This window comes from Pan troglodytes, chromosome X (genome assembly GCF_028858775.2).
Source record: "Pan troglodytes isolate AG18354 chromosome X, NHGRI_mPanTro3-v2.0_pri, whole genome shotgun sequence".
Lineage (NCBI taxonomy): Eukaryota > Metazoa > Chordata > Mammalia > Primates > Hominidae > Pan > Pan troglodytes.
This window is the reverse complement of record NC_072421.2, coordinates 152,005,644-152,025,324: the sequence shown is the minus strand read 5'-3', so window position 1 is coordinate 152,025,324 and position 19,681 is coordinate 152,005,644. Positions and strand designations below refer to the sequence as shown.

The following is a 19,681-nucleotide window of genomic DNA, read 5'->3' as shown; positions in this document are numbered from 1 at the left end:
GCGTGCCCACCACTCGCCGCCTGCTCTGTGGCTCAGTTCTTAACAGGCCACAAACCAGTATCGGTCCGTGGCCGGGGGGTTGGGGACCCCTGCCCTAGAACGATGGTCGGCACAGCTACACTCGGTGCACATTTCTTGGTGGCCTGAGCTTGTCTTGAGCTCCATCAGGATTTCTCTGTCAATATTTTTGTAGACCATACCCTGTCACCATAAATGGTGCTTGGTAGAAATGGCTGTATGCATGTGATAGGGATAACACAGAAAACCCATGGTAGAGAGCATGGCGACTAACTTGGAGGGACTTCTTTTTGTCTTTTTTTTTTTTTTTTTTTTTTTCGTTTTTGCAGAGATGCAGGTATTGTCATGTTGCCTGGGCTAGTCTCAAACTCCTGGGTTCAAGCAATCCTCCCACCTGTGCCTCCCTAAATGTTGGGATTACAGGCATGAGCCGCTGCCTCCCCCCAGCATGGGGGGACTTCTTATAAGCATTTTCATTTATTTATTTGGAATTCGGATGGATAGATCATGTTGGCCTGATAATGTATGTGCAAGAGCACAGACTCTGGGGTCTCATGGACAAGCCCCACTCTGCCCCTTGCTTAATGTCTCTGAGCCTCAGTTTCCTCATCTGTAAAAAGGGCAGAAATGCCATCCGTGTGCAGCAGAGTACCGACGAAAGGATGGATGCAATGCTCTTACGGCAGTGCCCCACCCAAGGCACAAGGAAAAACCACGAAAGCAATTCCAGTTTACACCACGTCCCAAACTGGATTTTCCATTCGACTATAATTCCTCCCAATAAGGGCTCAAAACGTTGTCTAAGGAAAGTCGATTGGTTGTTGCCCAGGGCTGGAGGAGTTGGGGGAAAACGGGGAGTGACTGCTGATGGAGACAGGGTTTCCTTTTGGGATGATGAGAATGTCCTGAAGCTGGTCATGCTGATGGTTGCACGTATCTATGAATATACTAAAAACCATCGAATTGTACACTTTAGACATGTGAATTGCATAGCATGTGAATTAAACCTCAAGTCGTTATTTTAAAAATGTTGTCTAAGACACCTGGGCGCCTCCTGTAAGCTCCCATGAAAATGCAAATGAAGACACAGAAGAAGATCAACATTGAACGTTTACATCCTCTCCTAAAGCTATGTTTGACAGGTGACCTTTTTTTATCCTTCCTTCCTTCCTTCCTTCCTTCCTCTTCCTTATTCCTTCCTTCCTTACTTCACTCCCTCTTCCTTATTCCTTCCTTCCTTCTTTCCCTCTTCCTTATTCCTTCCTTCCTTCTTTCCCTCTTCCTTATTCCTTTCTTCGTTCCTTCCTCCCTTCCTTCCTTCCCTCCTTCCTTTTTTCCTTATTCCTTCCTTTCCTCCCTTCCTCCTTCCCTCCCTCCCTTCCTTCCTTCCTTCCTTCTTCCTTATCCCTCCCTCCCTCCCTCTCTCCCTCCTTCCTTCCTTCCTTCCTTACGTTTTTTAACAGTAGAGACAGGGTCTCACTGTGTTGCCCAGACTGGACTCGAACTCCTGGAAATCAAGTGATCCTCCCACCTGGGCCTCCCCAAATGCTGGGATTACAGGCTTGAGAACTGGCAGGGAGAATGGGCGACTGACTTTGTGTTGTGAAGCAGAGTGACCCTACTCTGTCCTTTCCTCAGAGACCCAGGGTTGGTACCAACCAGGAGACTAGCAGCTGCTCTTCTACTCGGCCCAGGTTGCTTTCTCTATAGTCATTGAGAGGCAAACCCTCAAACAGAAAGTGTGTCAGCGGGGGGCAGGCAGCTGATGGATGTCATTGTACCCTTGGAGGAACAGAACTCAGCGGTCACAGGAAGCGGGGAGATCCAGGGATTCCATCGGTCGCGTTGGTTCCGAGTGTCGCAGGCCTGAGGGGAAGGGGTGAGATTTGCTTTCTCAGTCTAGGAGAGCCAAAGTCGACAAATGTGTGCTATAGCTGGAAATAAGTCTTCTCCCGCACCTAGCGGGCGGTGGTCAGGGTGGTCTGTCTGTCCATCCCCGAAAGCACTGCAAGACCTGCCATCTGTTTCTGGTGATGCTGGGTGGTATTATTGAGACAGATATTTCTGCTGAAAATAACTGCAAATGATAGATGAAACAGTTTGAGACTGTTCAAAACAGCTGAGAACCAACAAGAGAGCAAAACCTGAGAGGAAGTGGGAATCCAAGAAGAAGTACGCCACTGAAGCTGCTTATTTCCCGAGGACGCTGGCCGACCTGGGCAAACTTGGGTTTTGGTTCTGGAGGCCGTCCAGGCAAGGGAGACAGCAGGCAAGGCCCAAAGCCTTTGTGAAGTGTGGGGAGTTGCATAGCAGCCCCCGCTACATTAAGGAAACCCCACCCCAGCTCTGCAGATTGCGGGGAAGCAGGAGATGAAAGGAAAGGGAAAACACCCCTGTGCAAAGTTGTGGCCAAGGGCCAGGTTCTGTGCAGACTTGCAGTCTAGGTTTTCCTGGTGGGGCCGTTCAGTGGCCCTCGAGTCCTAAATTTGGTCTGAGGTGGTCCTGGGCCGACAGTACCCATATTAGTTTTCTAGGGCTGCCGTAAGAAATGGCCACAAACTGGGTGGCCAAAAACAACAGAAACGGATTCTCCCGTGGTTCTGGAAGCTACAAGTCTGGAATCCAGCTGTCAGCAGGGTTGGTTCCTACTGGAGGCTCTGTGGGAGAATCTGTTCCATGCCTCTCTCGTAGCTCCAGGTGGTTTCTGGCAATCCTTGGCACTCTCTGTCTCATAGAGACACCGCTCCAATCTCTGCCTCCTTCTTCGTGGGGTCATCTTCCCAGTGTGTCTGCCTCTCTCTCTTATGAGGACACTAGTCACATTTGATTAGCGCCCACCCCAATCTAGTATGACCTTAACTTGATTACATCGGCAAAGACCCTATTTCCAAATCAGGTCACATTCCCAGGCACCCAGGTGTTAGGACTTGAACATACCTTTTTGGGGGACACAATTCAACCCACAACGGTTACCCCAATGGATGTGTGGATTCGTGGGAGCCTGGGGTTGAGATGCAGTCTCCACAAAAGTTCCTGAGCGAGAGCATGTCCTTTGCAGGAGCGTGGTTGGAGCTGGAGGCCATTATCCTTAGCAAACTGACGCAGGAACAGACAACCAAATACCACATGTTCTCACTTATAAGTGGGAGCTAAATGATGAGAACACACGGATACATAGAGGGGAATGAAACACACTGGGGCCTTTTGCAGGGCGGAGGTTGGGAGGAGGGAGAGTATGAGGAAAAATAGCTCATGGGTACTAGGCTTAATACCTAGGTGATAAAATAATCTGTACGACAAACCCCCATGACACAAGTTTACTCATATAACAAACCTGCACGTGTACACCTGAGCTCTTAAAATAAAAAGAGCGATGTATTAATATAACAACTTTAGGAGCACTGGGGGAAAAAAAGTTCTTAATGACGCTGAGCAGTGCACATAAAAACTAAGCACACCCAGGGCAGGAAAGAGACCATGAGACTAAGAGTTCAGATGCTGGAGGCTGGGTGCAGTGACTCACACCTGTAATCCCAGCACTCTGGGAGGCCGAGGTGGGCAGATCACAAGGTCAGGAGTTCTAGACCAGCCTGGCCAATATGGTGAAACCCCGTCTCTACTAAAAATACAAAAATTAGCCGGGCGTGGTAGTGGGCGCCTGTACTCCCAGCTACTCGGGAGGCTGAGGCAGGAGAATCACTTGAACCCGGGAGGTGGAGGTTGCAGTGAGCCGAGATGGCACCATTGCACTCCAGCCTGGGCGACAGAGCGAGACTCAAAACAGATGCTGGAGCACCACACAGATGACAGAACAACTGAACTTTAAAAACTTAAAAAAAAAAAAAAAGAAAGGCTTGTGAATATCCGCAGGGAATAGGGAATATATATATCCAAAAAGTAAAAGCTGTCTAACTTTTTATTTATTTGTTTGTTTGTTTATTTATTTGAGACAGGGTCTCACTCTGTCACCCAGGCTGGAGTGTAGTGGCACGATCACAGCTCATTGCAGCCTCAACCTCCCGGGCTCAAGCGATCCTCCCGCCTCAGCCTATCAAGGAGCCGGGACTACAGGCGCGTGCCATCACGCCCGGCTAATTTTTTATTTTTTCGTGGAGATGGGGTTTCGCTATGTTGTCCAGGCTGCTCTCAAACTCCTGGGCTCAAGCCATCCTCCCACCTTGGCCTGCCAAAGTGCTGGGATTACAGGCGTGATGAACTCAATTTATTTTTCTCTTTCTAAAAAATACCCATTTGCTTTCTCTGTCCCCTGAAAAGCCTTCAAAGCAATGCTAATGCCATTGCAGCTGGCACCAAGACTATGGACTGAAGTGCTCCCTCTGGAGGTAAATCTGAGACATGACCACAGCGTTTGTCAGGAGGACACTGCTGCCAACCAATTTGAGTTGCCATTGGCTACGAATGGAGCATCAGAAGGAATAATGGCCCTTCCTGCCGGCTGCTCTGCTGGTCTTCCTTCCTGCCTCTCTTCCTCGGTCCTGTCCTTCTCCCCCTCTTCTTCCAAAAGCCCCTGGGATTGGGGGCCCACTCAAGGAAAGTGTGGAGGGCAGCTGGGGACCAGTGTGAAGCATGATCCTCCGCTGAGCGCAGCAGTGTCCTGCACAAGGAAGTTTTGTGGAGTAAGGAAGGGAGTCGGCGAGGGTGACTGTGTCCTGGGGAGGGGTCAGGGGTCCAAGAGAGGAACGTGTGCCAAGTTGGGTGGTGACCTGATGGGCTCAGATGATTGATTGGCTTTGCAGTAAATATATGAATGATGTAGAGACCTGGCTTTCTCACCGTTTGGAAAAGGAGTTGCAGATATGAAAGGAGAGAAGGCTTGAATGTGGATTCGATTTGGAGTTGTTGGTGTGAATTCATTGATCTAGTTTGGATGTTTGTCCCCACCCACATCTGATGTTAACTTGTAATCCCCAGGGCTGGAGGTGGGGCCTGGTAGGGGGTGTTTGGGTCATGGGGGTGGATCCCTCATGAATGGCTTGGTGCTGTCTTCGTGATAGTGAGTTCTCGAGAGATCTTGTCATTTTAAAGTGGGTGGCATTCCCCCCCCCCCACACACACACTCTCTCTCTCTCTCTCTCTCTCTCTCTCTCGCTTGCTCCTGCTTTCGCCATGAGATACACAAGCTCTTGCTTTGCCTCCCACCACAAGTAGAAGCTTCCCGAGGCCTCTCTAGAAGCTGGGCAGATGCCAGCACTAGGCGTCCTGCAGAGCCTGCAGAACCAAGAGCCCATTAAACCTCTTTTCTGTATAAATTACCCAGTCTCAGGTATTTCTTTATAGCGGTGCAAGAGTGGCCTGATACACTGATGGCTTTCAATATACAGATAGGTATAGAAATAAGCATAGCTGTAAAATAGGGCTGTGTGTATGGGTATTTCTCAGCTCCATCACTTAGAAGGCCTGGGACCATCTCAATAGCAGTGAGTTGACTTAGTGCCTGGGTCTCGATTTCTAAACAACCGTCTTGATTAAAAAGAACAGAGCTCACTAGAGAAATGACTGATTCCAGGGCTAGGGCAGAGAAAGTCCGAGATTAACTGGATCATCTTGTTGTCCCAGAAAAATAAGGAAGTGCTTAAAGAGCAACGGAGACACATTTAGCTGGACTAAGACAGAGAGAGCGAGGACTAAAATCAGAAATGAAAGTAGCCACATTACTACTGACCTTACAGAAATAAAAATATGCATGAGAGCACGGAAACGTATGAGTTCCTTTACTTCATTCTCCTCCTTTACTTCTGAGTTGGTCAAGAATTAGAAGCAAGAGTTTGGGAACACTTTGCTAAAGGGGTTTCTATTCACTGTTGCAGATATAGCTAAGCTATAGATATAGATATAGATGATAGATAGATATAGATATAGATATAGATATAGATAGACAGATATATAGAGAGAGACCAGGTCTCACTTTGTCACCCAAGCTGGAGTGCAGTGGCATGAACATGGCTTATTGCAGCCTTGACTTCCTGGGCTCAATGCCATCTTCCCACCTCAGCCTCCAGAGTAGCTGGGACCACAGGCGTGCGCCACCGCGCCTGGCAAATTTTACAATTTTTTGTAGAGAGTGGGTACAGCCATGTTGCCCAGGCTGCTCTCAAACTCTTGGGCTCAAGCGATCTGCCCAGCTCGGTCTCCCAGAGTGTTGGGATTACAGGCATAAGCCACCATGCCCGGCCAATTGCAGCAATAATATTCTTTTGCAAAAAATTTGTTCATCGTTGGTACCGAAGAGCTGTTGAACATCCTATTATTGCACAGGAGGCATTTATCGTGGTACAGGCCAGGGTTTTCTGCCCCAATCAGGGTCTGATGTTAGGAGGTACGTGGAGAGATGGGTAACCTTAACAGTGTCACCTTTTTCTTACTTTTCCCCAACAACTCATCTCATTTATTCATGTTTGTGTTTTGCAGACAATTGGAAATAACACGTCACAGTTACAAGCACCATTACATATGATGGTGGTATTTCTGATCCTAGACAAAGACCACTTGAGTTCATTACAACCCCTATCAGCCATGGTACTTTGGGCCAGTCACTCAGCCTCTCTTAGTTTTAGCTTCCACGTCTATGAATAGGATGACAATAATATTCTGCATGCTTGCTCTGAGGATGGAAAAGATAATTTCCCTTTTCTTAGAGTCAAGGTCTCGCTCTGTCGCCCAGGCTGGCAGGAGTGCAGTAGTGCGATCACGGCTCACTGGAGCCTCGACCTCCTGGGCTCAAGTGATCCTCCCACCTCAGCCTCCCGAGTAGCTGGGACCACAGGCATGAGCCACCATGCCTGGTGGGAAAGACAGTTTTTATAATGACTTTTATCCCTTTTATTTTTTGACAAAACCATGTTTTTGTTCACTACTTCAAGGTGAATGATGTCCTCCCAGTTCCAAATCTAGTGTCTGATTTGAGGGCTAGCTAGCCACTGGATCGACATTGGAGGAAAAACAGCTGTTCTCTGAATTGATCTTATGCTTAAGCAGATTTGCTGGAAGCTTGCACACCTGTTATCTTTGAAAAAATAAATTGGTTATTGGTTAATTTTTTCCCCAAACCGTGATACAATGAGTTATGATTATAGCATGACATACGTGTACACCTCAAAATCATTGTGTAGTACAAATCGCAAAACTTATAGGAAAAATGGGGTTAGGGACACAATACTCAAAACCTTTGTCAGTGACACATAAAAAAACGAAGATAGGAACCTAATGAAAATGGTAGCACAATTCTATGCATGTTAAATGGTTAAAAAATACTTAAGTGCTGCAGCAAGTACGGCACTTCACCTTGAAAAAGACCTGAAGTTTGCTTGTGGAAATGGTGGTGGAAGGGTTGCAGGTCATGAATTGGTGAAAGGAGGGTGTTCTGAAATTGGACAGAAAGTTGTAACACCAGATGTGGACTAGTGTGGCTTATAATACGTGTGCTGAGCCGAGGGAGTGGAGTAAGGTGGGAATCCCCTGGGAATTTAAGTGAACACTGATCAAAATGTTTGTTTCAAACCAATTCTCTTGTATTCATTACGTTGGCATTTAGGAATGAAGTGATGTTTCCATGACCTATGTTGATTGAAAGACCAAAGATTTTGTACCTGTTGAGTCTATGTCTTTACAGTGCAGTAAATTTGTACTTCTGAGTTTAAAGATTAGGTCAACAATTGGGTATTTAGCAAGGCACTCTGGGAAACAGAAAAACTATAAGACAGTCTCTGCCTCCGGGCGACCAACTACTTTTTAAAAATTCAACTGGAGTCTATATAAAAGAGGAAATGAAGGCGGCCTGGTGCAGTGTGGCTCACGCCTGTAATCCCTACACTTTGGGAAGCTGAGGCGGGAGGACTGCTTGTGTCCAGGAGTTTGAGACCAGCCCGGGCAACATAGTCAGACGCCATCTCTACAAACAATTTTAAAAAATGAGTCGGGCGTGGAGGTGTGCACCTGTAGTCCCAGCTACTTAGGAGGCTGAGGTGGGAAGATGGATTGAGCATGGGAAGTCGAGGCTGCAGTGAGCTGTGATTGCACCGCTGCACTCTGACCTGGGTGACAGAGTGAGACCTTGTCTCCAAAAAAAAACAACAACAAAAAGAAGAAATGAAAATCTAGAAAAATACGTGAAATCTTTTCCTGTCAAATGTTTCCCCCTAAGCTTTAATGATCCTATTTCATTAAAGGAAATATGGGAGAATATTGATGACTGGCAGCACGTAGTGGTTAAGAGCACCGGACTGGGAGCTGGAAGAGTCTGTGATTCTTGAACTCCTGGGCTCAAGCGATCCTCCCACCTCGATCTCCCAAAGTACTGGGACTACAGGCATGAGCCAACATGCATGGCCGAGTCTGTGATTCTTTACTGGAATGGAGTGACGTGTGTTTTCTTCTTAAATGACATTGTGAATTTCCAAGGTCCTTGAAATCTCTTTGCATCTCTTTCCAATTTGCCATCGCTATGCCTGAAGTTCAGTTGGAATGCTTATATTTCAGCTTATCACATTACCTATATTCTGATCAAATATGTTATGGCATCGAAGCTAATTTTGAGACATGGTCCCTAGGCCATGGGGCCTAATGACCAGAGATGGAAGTCTATGTGCTGCTTCTGTCCCAAGGGAGATGAGTATCTGTTAGGGGCTCACTCGGGACTGTGTGGTGCTACCTGAGTGCGACACAGATGCTGGAGACTTGAGAAGATATCACTGTAGACTCCAACCCTGTTATAGCTGATGAGGAAAAAACTGAGAGTATTTATTATTGCCCCCACAAAATGCACATATTTTATTATATTGATAAGATGTGAACAATATGTGATTCCTCAATATTCTGCAGGTTGCCTTTTCATTTTGTTGATTGTTACTGAATTCTTCTACCCCCAAAAAGGATTACATGAGAAGATTGTGAACAATTGTTTGCCAACAAATTAGATAACCTAGATGAAGTGGACAAATTCCTAGAAATGTACAAACCATGAAAACTGACTCAGGAAGAAATAGATTTCATTTCCTTCAGATCTATACCCAGAAGTGGGAGAGCTGGATCATATGGTAGTTCTATTTTTAATTTTTTGAGGGACATTCACAGGCCTGGAGGCTGAAGAGGGAAGAATGGTTTTTTGGACCCAGCCCAGAGCCCTGCTGGCCTGAGCACCCTCAGGACACTGCTATCTGCGCCCCAGCTGCTCCAGCTCCAGCCGTGGCTACAAGGGCCCCAGATACGCCTCCGGCTGCTGCTCTGGAGGGTGCAAGCTGTAAGCCTTGGTGGCTTCCATGTGGTGTTAAGCCTGCGGGTATGCAGAGGGCAAAAGTTGAGGCTTGGGAACCTCTGCCTAGATTCAGAGGATGTATGGAAACGCCTGAATGTCCAGGCAGAAGTCTGCTGCAGGGGCAGAGCCCTCCTGGGGAACCTCTACTAGGGTAGTGCAGAAGGGAAATCTGGGGTTGGAGTCCCCACTGGGGCACTGCCTAGTGGAGCTGTGAGAAGGGGGCCACCATCCTCAAGACCCCCGAATCATAGATCCACTGACAACTTGCATTATACTCCTGGAAAAGCTGCAGACATTCAATACCAGCCCAGGAAAGCAGCCGAGGGGGCTGTACCCTGCAGAGCCACAGGAGCAGAGCTGCCCAAGGCCTCAGGAGCCCACCCCTTGCCTCAGTGTGGCCTGGATGTAAGACATGGAGCCAAAGGAGATTATTTTGGAGCTTTAAGAATTAATGACGATTTTCTGCTCTGCCCGCCCACAGATGTAGTTTCCTCCGCACGTGGGCTCCTTCCCTCCTCCCCGCCTGCAGGGTCCATGGCCACCATGGCGTTTTAGGGGCAGCAGTGCCTGTGGCAGCCTTGGCCTTTGCAGCGGTGGCAGCAGCACCAGGCTCTGCAGTGGCATCCACCGGCGGCTTAAGCCGTAGCACTTCTCACAGCATTCAGCAGCAGCATTGCTGTAACCGACAAAGACACCTTCGAATTAAGCACATTCGTTGATTCCAGCAAAGCACTGCACCATGACCGAGATGAGCTTCCTGAGCAGCGAGGTGTTGGTGGGGGCTTGATGTCCCCCCTTGACCAGTCAGGTTTGGGGACTGAAGAAAGCCTAGGTCTCTTAGATGACTACCTGGAGGTGGCCAAGCACTTCAAACCTCATGGGTTCTCCAGCGACAAGGCTAAGGCAGACTCCTCCGAATGGCTGGCTGTGGATGGGTTGGTCAGTGCCTCCAACGATGGCAAGGAGGATGCTTTCTTTGGGACAGATTGGATGTTGGAGAAAACTGATCTGAAGGAGTTCGACTTTGATGCCCTGTTGGGTATAGATGACCTGGAAACCCTGCCAGATGAGCTTCTGGCCACGTTGGATGACTCGTGTGATCTCTTTGCCCCCCTAGTCCAGGAGACTATTAAGGAGCCCCCCCAGTCCAGGAGACTACTAAGGAGCCCCCCCCCCAGATGGTGAACCCGATTTGCCATCTCCCAGAAAGTTTAGCCCGACCAGGTTGCCCCCTTCACCTTCTTGCAACCTCTTCCCCTTTCCTCAGGGGTCCAGTCCTCCACTCCAGATTATTCCTTTAGTCTAGAGCTGGGCAGTGAAGTGGATATCTTTGAAGGAGCTAGGAAGCCAGACTCCACTGCTTACATTTCCAAGATCCCTCAGTGCACAAAGGAGGAAGACGCCCCCTCAGATCATGATAGTGGCATCTGTATGAGCCCAGAGTCCTGTCTGGGCTCTCCCTCTACCTCCAGGGGCTCTCCGAGTAGGAGCCCGCCATCTCCAGGTGTCCTCTGTGGCTCTGCCTGCCCCAAACCTTATGACCCTCCTGGAGAGAAGATGGTAGCAGCACAAGTAAAGGGTGAGAAACTGGATAAGAAGCTGAAAAAAAATGGAGCAAAACCAAACAGCAGGAACTAGGTATCGCCAGAAGAAGAGGGTGGAGCAGGAGGTCCTCACTGGTGAGTGCAAAGCGGTGGAAAAGAAGAACGAGGCTCTGCAAGAGAGGGCGGATTCCCTGGCCGAGGAGATCCAGTACATGAAAGATTCGATAGAAGAGGTCTGCAAGGCAAGGGGGAAGAAAAGGGTCCTCCAGTTGAGGGTAGTCAGGAGCGTCAATGTGCTTGTACATAGGAGTCTCGCGCTGTAGCTGTGTGTTCGAATAAATTATTTTGTAGTGAAAAAAAAAAAAAAAAAGAATTAATGACTGTCCTGTTGGGTTTTGGACTTGCATGGGGCCTGTAGCCCCTTTGTTTTGGCCGATGTCCCCCTTTTGGAAAGGGAGTATTTACCCAATGCCTGTACCTCAATTTTATCTTGGAAGTAGCTAACTTGTTTTAGATTTTACAGGCTCATAGGCAGAAGGGACTTGCCTTGTCTCAGATGAGACTTTGGACTGTGGATTTTTGAGTTAATGCTGAAATGGGTTAAGACTTGGGGGACTGTTGAGAGGAGATTATTGTATTTTGCAATGTGAGAAGTACATGAGATTTGGGAGGGGGCAGGGGTGGAATGATATGATTTGGATTTGTGTCCCCACCCAAATCTCATGTTGAATTGTAATCCCTAGTGTTGGAGGAGGGGACTGGTGGGAGGCGACTGGATCATGGGGGTCGATTTCCCCCTTGCTATTCTCATGATGTTGAGCTCTCACAAGATCTGGTTGTTTAAAAGTGTATAGCACCTCCCCCTTCACTTTCTCTTTCTCCTTCTCTGGCCATATAAGATGTGACTCCTTCCTCTTTGCCTTCCGCTATGATTGTAACTTTCCTGAGGCCTCCCCAGCCATGCTTCCTGTAGAGCCTGCAGAACTGTGAGTCAATTAAACCTCTTTTCTTTATAAATTACTCAGTCTTAGGTAGTCCTTTATAGCAATGCGAGAACGGACTAGTACCGTCAATATTGATGAGAATGTTGAGCTATGTGTATGTACGCTGACACATTATGGTGGAAGCGAAAATTGGCTCAAACCACTTGGGAAAACATGGCATTATCTAGTAAATTTCGAGATATGTATTGGCTGTGATACAGCAATTCCAAAAAAAAACTTGGACATGTGCTTCAAGAGACCTGTACAAGCATGTTCATAGCCAAGGGCTGGAAACTATCCAAATGCCTGCCCATCATCAGCAGAATGGTTAAATTAGAGGACTATAAAACTCTGCCGTAATGTAATAGGTAGTTTCCAAGAAATCCAATCACATACAATGTGAAAATGTGTTACTGTGGGGTTAATGAAATGAATGAGGCAAGCCCGCTGGACCATCCAAATCTGTCCTGCTCCCGGCTGGAGTTTGATGCCATCTAGTGGCAGGTGTTGCTCTGGCTGAAATATTGATGGAGGAGATTTCCGGTCCAGTGGCTGGCTGAGACTTCCAGGACAGTGGCAGTATCTCCAGGAATCTCTCAATCAGTTAGGACTTCCTTTCTTGACTTGATCTGAGGATAATAGGCCGGGAAAATAATGGGGACCCGGAGACCCTCCCTCTGTCTTCCTGCTTCCTAAGACAGGGTCACATGCACTTTACTCTCCCTTCCCTGACCTGTTGAAGGTAAGAACTTTAGCCTGCCTCTGTCTGAGAATGGGGAGACTGAGCAGAGGACGACAGGAAGGATGGCAATCACTAACTGGGTTATGTCTGATTTTCAGCTATTCCAGGTGTAATTGTGTTAACAAGTTGTGTTCTCTGGTTTTTAAAATTCATCATTTAATGAAATATATGTAATGAAATACAGCAGTGAAAATAATAAACTGGAGGTACACGCAAGAGCTTGGGTGAATTTTTCTTTTCTGTAAGTAAAAACATTTTTAACTGATGTATGATAACTCTGCATATTTATGGGATACATGTGATATTCTGATACATGCACACGCACACACGATGTAATGATCAAGTCGGGGTATTTAGGATCTCCACCACCTCAAGCATTTATCATTTCTTTTTTTGGGGAACATTTCCTATCTTTTAGCTATTTTGAAATATACAATAAATAATTACCTATAGTCCCTCTACGGTGCTATCAAACACTAGAACTTAATCCTTCTATGCAACTATATGTTTGTCCCCATTAACCTCCCCACCCTCCCCACCTTTCCCAGCGTCTGGTAACCATCATTCTGCTCTACCTCCAAAAGATCAACGTTTTTAGTTTCCACATGAGTGCCAATATGCTTTTCCCAGGTGCAGAGGCTGCTGATTCCTGGATTTGGAAGGTGGGGGAGAGTGGTTTGGATTTCAGTACCTCCCCCTTCCTCAGGGCTAGGCCCTGTCTGGTCACCTCCTGTTGCTACAGGTGTGCCTGGCACAGACATTCAGCTCCCGGGGCCGTGCCGCCCTCACCCCTGCATGCCTCTAGAGGTACCTGTCCCGTGGATTTGACCCCCTTCCAGACACACAAATAGATCACCACTGAGCAGACACAGGGTCACCTCCCAGCTCCCTACCAGGCAAGAGCGACCAGGGCAGGGACTGATACTGCCGAACCCAGGAGCCAGGCCCGACTGAGCTTCAGGTCCAGCAGGTCCCGCCTGTCCACCTGGGCCAGGCCTAGAGCCCGGGAGCCCCTGGCTGGTGGGAGGCCACCCGCAACCCACCCCACACGCAGCTCCAGCTCCCCCACCAGGCGGGGCGACTAGGACAGGGACAGAACCCGTTGAACCCAGGAGTGAGATCCGGCCCCGGGTCCCGCTGGGCCCTCCCGTCCACCTTGGCTGGACCTGGCGCCTGGGAGACCTTGGCTGGCGCGAGGCCACGCCCACCAGACATGCAGTTCCAGCTACCCCACCAGCTGGGCGACCAGGACAGGGACGGAGGCTGCTGAACCCAGTTAGAGGCCTGCCCCCCGGGGTCTGTCCTGGGCGCTCCCCCAAGGACGGACAGGGCAGGCAGGGTCCGGGACGATGGCCGCACAGTCCCGGCCCCGTGTTCCCAGGCCCGTCTTGCTCCTCGATGTGAGGGAGACCCGGGGGATGGGACAGGCTGGGCCCCGCAGTGCCTGAGTCCCTGCAGGGCTCCCGGGACAGGGGTCCGGCAGACAGCCGGCTGCTCAGGGGTGAGGGGTCCAAGCTGGCATTGCGGCCACCTTCCGGCCCGGACTCTCTTGGGGAGGGGCGGGGTTGGTGAGAACCGGTCACGTGCTCCGGGGCTCACTCGGGGTCTCCCAGGGCCGGAAGTAGGGCCCCTGTGCGCAGGCGCCCTGAGGATCCCGGGCTGCCCATCTCACGCCAGGGGGCGGAACTTCCTGCAGCCTCTCTGCCTCCGCATCCTCGTGGGCCCTGACCTTCTCTCTGAGAGCCGCGCAGAGGCTCCGGAGCCATGCAGGCCGCAGGCCAGGGCACAGGGGGTTCGACGGGCGATGCTGATGGCCCAGGAGGCCCTGGCATTCCTGATGGCCCAGGGGGCAATGCTGGCGGCCCAGGAGAGGCGGGTGCCACGGGCGGCAGAGGTCCCCGGGGCGCAGGGGCAGCAAGGGCCTCGGGGCCGAGAGGAGGCGCCCCGCGGGGTCCGCATGGCGGTGCCGCTTGTGCGCAGGATGGAAGGTGCCCCTGCGGGGCCAGGAGGCCGGACAGCCGCCTGCTTGAGTTGTATCCTGTTCTGTTCTGTTCTGTTCTGACAGTTCTGGTGGCGAGGTGGGGGCCGGGAGATGGGGAGGGCAGGGCCAGGTGGGGGAGGAGGCGGGGGAGATGCGAGTAAGTGGTTGGGTGGGGGTGGGGGTGGGGGTTGGGAGGTGGGGATATGGGAGGCCAGCTGCGAGGAGGGGAGGAGGTAAGGGCTGGGAGGTAGAGGGGGTGGGGGTGGGGGAGAGGGGCTGGGTGATTGGGTGAGGGGCACTGGGTCATGCGGGGAGGGGAGCAGGGGCCAGGAGATAGGGGGACCCAGGTGTAGGAGGGGATCAGGAGGTGGGGGGAAGGGGGCAAGATGGGAGTGGGTGGCGGGAGGTGGTTGGGATGGAGGGTCGAGTGATGAGGAGGGGGCCGGGTGATGCCACAGGGGGCAGGGTGGGGAGGGGTCTTGGAAGGGCACGGAGGAGTCAGCTTGGGGTGCAGCAAAGGAAAGTGGGGAACCAAGACAGCTGGGTGGGGTGTGCTACTGGGCCAGTGCCTGGGGAGACAGCCTGGGGTGGATGAGCTGGGCAATCGGGGGTGGGGGAGTGGGGGAGGGGGAAGCTGGCCTGGGGTAAGCAGCAGGCCGGAGCCACAGGCCAAGTCGTAGGAGAGGATGCCTTAACTGGGCCCCCACCAGCTACCTCACCATGCCTTTCGCGACACCCATGGAAGCAGAGCTGGCCCGCAGGAGCCTGGCCCGGGATGCCCCACCGCTTCCCGTGCCAGGGGTGCTTCTGAAGGAGTTCACTGTGTGCGGCAACATACTGACTGTGTCAGTTCAGGACCAGGACAGGGATGGGGCCTGGGTGGGTGGCGGTCACAGCGTGGCAGGGTGGGGGCTGGGATCCGCCTACACCCCACGGTCAGGCTGCTAGAAACCTGGGAACACGCCAGCACAGGGTCTCAGAACAGAGACCTGGTACACCAGGCCCGCCGCCACCCGAGGGAGCCCAGGGAGATGGGTGCAGAGGTGTCGCCTTTAATGTAATGTTCTTTGCCCCTCACATTTAGCCGACTCATGGCTGCAGACCACCGCCAACTCCAGCTCTCCATCAGCTCCTGTCTCCAGCAGCTTTCCCTGTTGATGTGGATCACGCAGTGCTTTCTGCCCGTGTTTTTGGCTCAGCCTCCCTCAGGGCAGAGGCGCTAAGCCCAGCCTGGCGCCCCTTCCTAGGTCATGCCTCCTCCCCTAGGGAATGGTCCCAGCACGAGTGGCCAGTTCATTGTGGGGGCCTGATTGTTTGTCGCTGGAGGAGGACGGCTTACATGTTTGTTTCTGTAGAAAATAAAACTGAGCTACGATTCCGTGTCCGAGTCTCTTTTCGGCGAGCGAAGGCACCTTCGGACTTGCATGCCCTTGTCCTCGGGTTGCAGGGGAGGCTCTGGGATTCACAGATTGAAGTAGCACAAGGTAACGGGAGGCAATTTGGGAAATGGGGGAAAATGAAAAGCCACTGGGTCCCGCCATTCAGCATTAACTACTGTGGACATTTTAGAATATTTTCCTCAATATACTTGCATTTATACGTTAAATATATGACAGTAGCATATATAATGTTTTCCCAGGTCAGCATTAAATTTTTTCCCAAGTTGTTTTCGTTGAACATATGAGCTTTTTTACTTGGGAAAAATTATTTGAAAACATACTTGAATAGATGCATAGAACCAGCATTATCATATCACTGTTAAGCATGTGATATGGGTTGGGCATGGTGGCCCACACCTGTATTTCCAGCGCTGTGGGAGGCTTGAGGCAGGAGGATGGCTTGAGACCTGCAGTTGGAGGCCACCCTGGGCAATGTAGCGCGATTCTGTCTGTAGAAAAATCATTAAAAGGCCGGGTGCGGTGGCTCATGCGTGTAATCCCAGCACTTTGGGAGGCCGAGGCGGGCGGATCACCTGAGGTCAGGAGTTGGAGACCAGCCTGGCCAACATAGTGAAACTCCATCTCTACTAAAAATACACACACAAAAAAACAACAACAAGAAAACATTAGCCAGGCGTGGTGGTGTGCGCCTGTGATCCCAGCTACTTGGGAGGCTGAGGCAGGAGAATCACGTGAACCTGGAAGGTGGAGGTTGCAGTGAGCCGAGATGGTGCCACTGCACCCCAGCCTGGGCAACAGAACAAGACTCTGTCTCAAAAAAAAAGAAAAGAAAAAAAGAAAAGAAAAAATTAGCAGGGTGTGGTGGTGTGTGCCTGTAATCCCAGCTACTTGGGAGGTTGAGGTAGGAGAATCACTTGAACCCAGGAGGTGGAGGGTGCAGGGAGCCGAGATCATGCCACTGCACTCCAGCCAGGTTGACAGAAAAAGACTCTGTCAAAAAAAAATTTTTTTTTAAATTAGGTGGGTGTGGTGGCAGGCACCTGTAGTCCCAGTTACTCAGGAGGCTGAGGTGTGAGGTGGAAGGATGTGTTGAGTCCAGGAGCTGGATGCTGCAGTGAGCTATGAATGCACCCCTGAGCTCCAGCCTGAGTGACAGAGTGAGACCCTGCCTCTAAAATAATGATAATAGTAATTCAAATAATCTAAAATCTTTGTGAACATGTAATATAACCAAAACACAGGTTCATTCCCTCATCGCTTGGAGATCCAATTAACAAGAGTGTGGTCTGCTATAAAGAAACGGACTTTCTGCCATGCTTGGTTTAGGGGAAGACGTACAGGCTCCTGCCTTTAAGGGTGCTGCTTCCCACTGGGGGCAGAAAGCAGGGCCTTTTAAAGGAGGACTTGGCGTGAATGGTAGGCAGGGGAGGGAGCAGGCAGCTGTGGGGTCTGCATGACATGCTGAGGTGTCTTGTCTGCCGGGAGGTCACGCTGGCACCATCTTGGGCAGAGCTAGGTTGGAAAGGGGCTGTTTGTCAAAGCAAAACAGACATATGCTTGAGCTGTGTTCTGGGATGCTCTTAAGTTGCTCGGAGACAACTTGATCCCTTTGAGTTTTGTTTTAGCATTTGCTCGGTGGGAACATAGCAGATTTTAATGTAAGATTAATAATATTAGTTGACAATCTCCAATGCTTGGCAAGGCTGTAGTTGGAAACGAGGACTCATACGCTGTCAGTAGGAGTGGTAGTAACATCTATCTGGACATTTATTTGGCATTTTCTATTAAGGGAAAGATGTGCATACCCTTCCAGCTGTAGGGAAAAGAAAGAGAGATCAGACTGTTACTGTTGTCTATGTAGAAAAGGAAGACATAAGAAACTCCATTTTGACCTGTACCCTGAACGATTGTTTTGCCCCGAGATGCTGTTAATCTGTAACTTTGCCCCAACCTTGAGCTCACAGAAACATGTGTTGTATGGAATCAAGGTTTCAGGGATCTAGGGCTGTGCAGTATGTGCCTTGTTAACAAAATGTTTACAGGCAGTATGCTTCGTAAAAGTCATCACCATTCTCCATTCTCGATAAACCAGGGGCACAACGCACCGCGCAAAGCCGCAGGGACCTCTGCCCTGGAAAGCCGGGTATTGTCCAAGGTTTCTCCCCATGTGATAGCCTGAGATATGGCCTCGTGGGGCGGGAAAGACCTGACCGTCCCCCAGCCCGACACCCGTGAAGGGTCTGTGCTGAGGAGGAAGGCCTCTTGCAGTTGAGATAAGAGGAAGGCCTCTGTCTCCTGCCTGCCCCTGGGAACTAAATGTCTCGGTATAAAACTCGATTGTACATTTGTTCTCTTCTGAGATAGGAGAAAACCCGCCCTGTGGCGGGAGGCGAGACATGTTGGTGGCAGCAGTGCTGCTCTGTTACTCTTTACTCCACTGAGATGTTTGGGTGGAGAAAAGCATAAATCTGGCCTATGTGCACATCCAGGCATAGTACCTTCCCTTGAACTTATTTGTGACACAGATTCCTTTGCTCACATGTTTTCTTGTTGACCTTCTCCACACTATCACCCTGTTCTCCTGCCACATTCCCCTTACTGAGATAGTAAAAATAGTAATCAATAAATACTGAGGGAACTCAGAGACCGGTGCCAGTGCGGGTCCTCCGGATGCTGAGCACCAGTCTCCTGGGCCCACTGTTCTTTCTCTATACTTTGTCTCTGTGTCTTATTTCTTTTCTCAGTCTCTCGTCCCACCTGATGAGAAATACCCACAGGTGTGGATGGGGCTGGCCCCCTTCATTTGGCGCCCAACGTGGGGCCTTTCTCTAGGGTGAAGGTACGCTAAGACCGTGAGCATTGAGGACAGTCGATGAGAGATTCCCGAGTACGTCCACGGTGAGCCTTGCGGTAAGCTTGTGCACACAGAGGAACCCAGGGTAACAATGGGACAAACTGAAAGTAAATATGCCTCTTATCTCAGCTTTATTAAAATTCTTTTAAGAAGAAGGGGAGTTAGAGCTTCTACAGAAAATCTAATTATGCTATTTCAAACAATAGAACAATTCTGCCCATAGTTTCCAGAACAGGGAACTTTAGATCTAAAAGACTGTGAAAAAATTGGCAAAGAATTAAAACAAGCAAGTAGGGAAGGCAAAATCATCCCACTTACAGTATGCAATGATTGGGCCATTATTAAAGCAGCTTTAGAACCGTTTCAAACAGAAGAAGATAGCGTTTTGGTTTCTGATGCCCCTGAAAGCTGTGTAATAGATTGTGAAGAAGAGGCGGGGACAGAGTTCAAGAAAGGAACGGAAAGTTCACATTGTGAAAATGTAGCAGAGTCTGTAATGGCTCGGTCAACACAAAATGTTGACTACAATCAATTACAGGAGGTAGTATATCCTGAATCACCAAAACTGGGGGAAGGAGGTCCAGAACCATCGGGGCCATCAGGGCTAAAACCACGATGGCCACCTCCTCCTCAGTCGAGTGAGTGCTGGGGGAGGAAGCCTGAAACCAGGCTGGCTGCAACTCGGCTCGCGGTGCCCATTATTGCCCAACCGGCAGTTCACTGCGGTGAAGGAGCAATTCAGACTCGCCCTGTAGCATCCTGTCTGGGTCAAACAGTGGCCGCTCCCTAAGGAAAAGTTAGGGGCGCTACATAAAATAGTTAAAAAAACTATTTAAAAAAGGACATGTTTCACCCACTGTCTCTCCTTAGAATTCTCCAGTGTTTGTA

General features: G+C 50.0%; 1 protein-coding gene and 1 pseudogene across 1 annotated transcript; both read left to right on the top strand.

Annotated features, from left to right (window-relative positions):
• The first annotated feature begins 1,046 nt into the window (after positions 1-1,046).
• Positions 1,047-13,490, top strand: LOC100609716 (cyclic AMP-dependent transcription factor ATF-4-like; annotated as a pseudogene).
• Positions 13,491-14,235: 745 nt separating this feature from the next.
• LOC129135315 (cancer/testis antigen 1) lies at positions 14,236-15,917 on the top strand. The gene is made up of 3 exons (XM_003317786.6): positions 14,236-14,591; positions 15,250-15,384; positions 15,624-15,917. The coding sequence occupies exons 1-3, from the start codon at positions 14,323-14,325 to the stop codon at positions 15,760-15,762; spliced, it is 543 nt and encodes a 180-aa protein (XP_003317834.1). The 5' UTR covers positions 14,236-14,322; the 3' UTR covers positions 15,763-15,917.
• The last annotated feature ends 3,764 nt before the right edge of the window (positions 15,918-19,681 follow it).

What these genes read in the sequence shown, in the direction of transcription:
- LOC129135315 (XM_003317786.6), top strand. Translation starts at nt 14,323, where the DNA reads ATGCAGGCCGCAGGCCAGGGCACAGGGGGTTCGACGGGCGATGCTGAT. An exon ending in GACAGCCGCCTGCTTGAGTT is followed by an intron (nt 14,592 to 15,249) that starts GTATCCTGTTCT and finishes GGCCCCCACCAG; the next exon opens with CTACCTCACCATGCCTTTCG. An exon ending in TGCGGCAACATACTGACTGT is followed by an intron (nt 15,385 to 15,623) that starts GTCAGTTCAGGA and finishes CCTCACATTTAG; the next exon opens with CCGACTCATGGCTGCAGACC.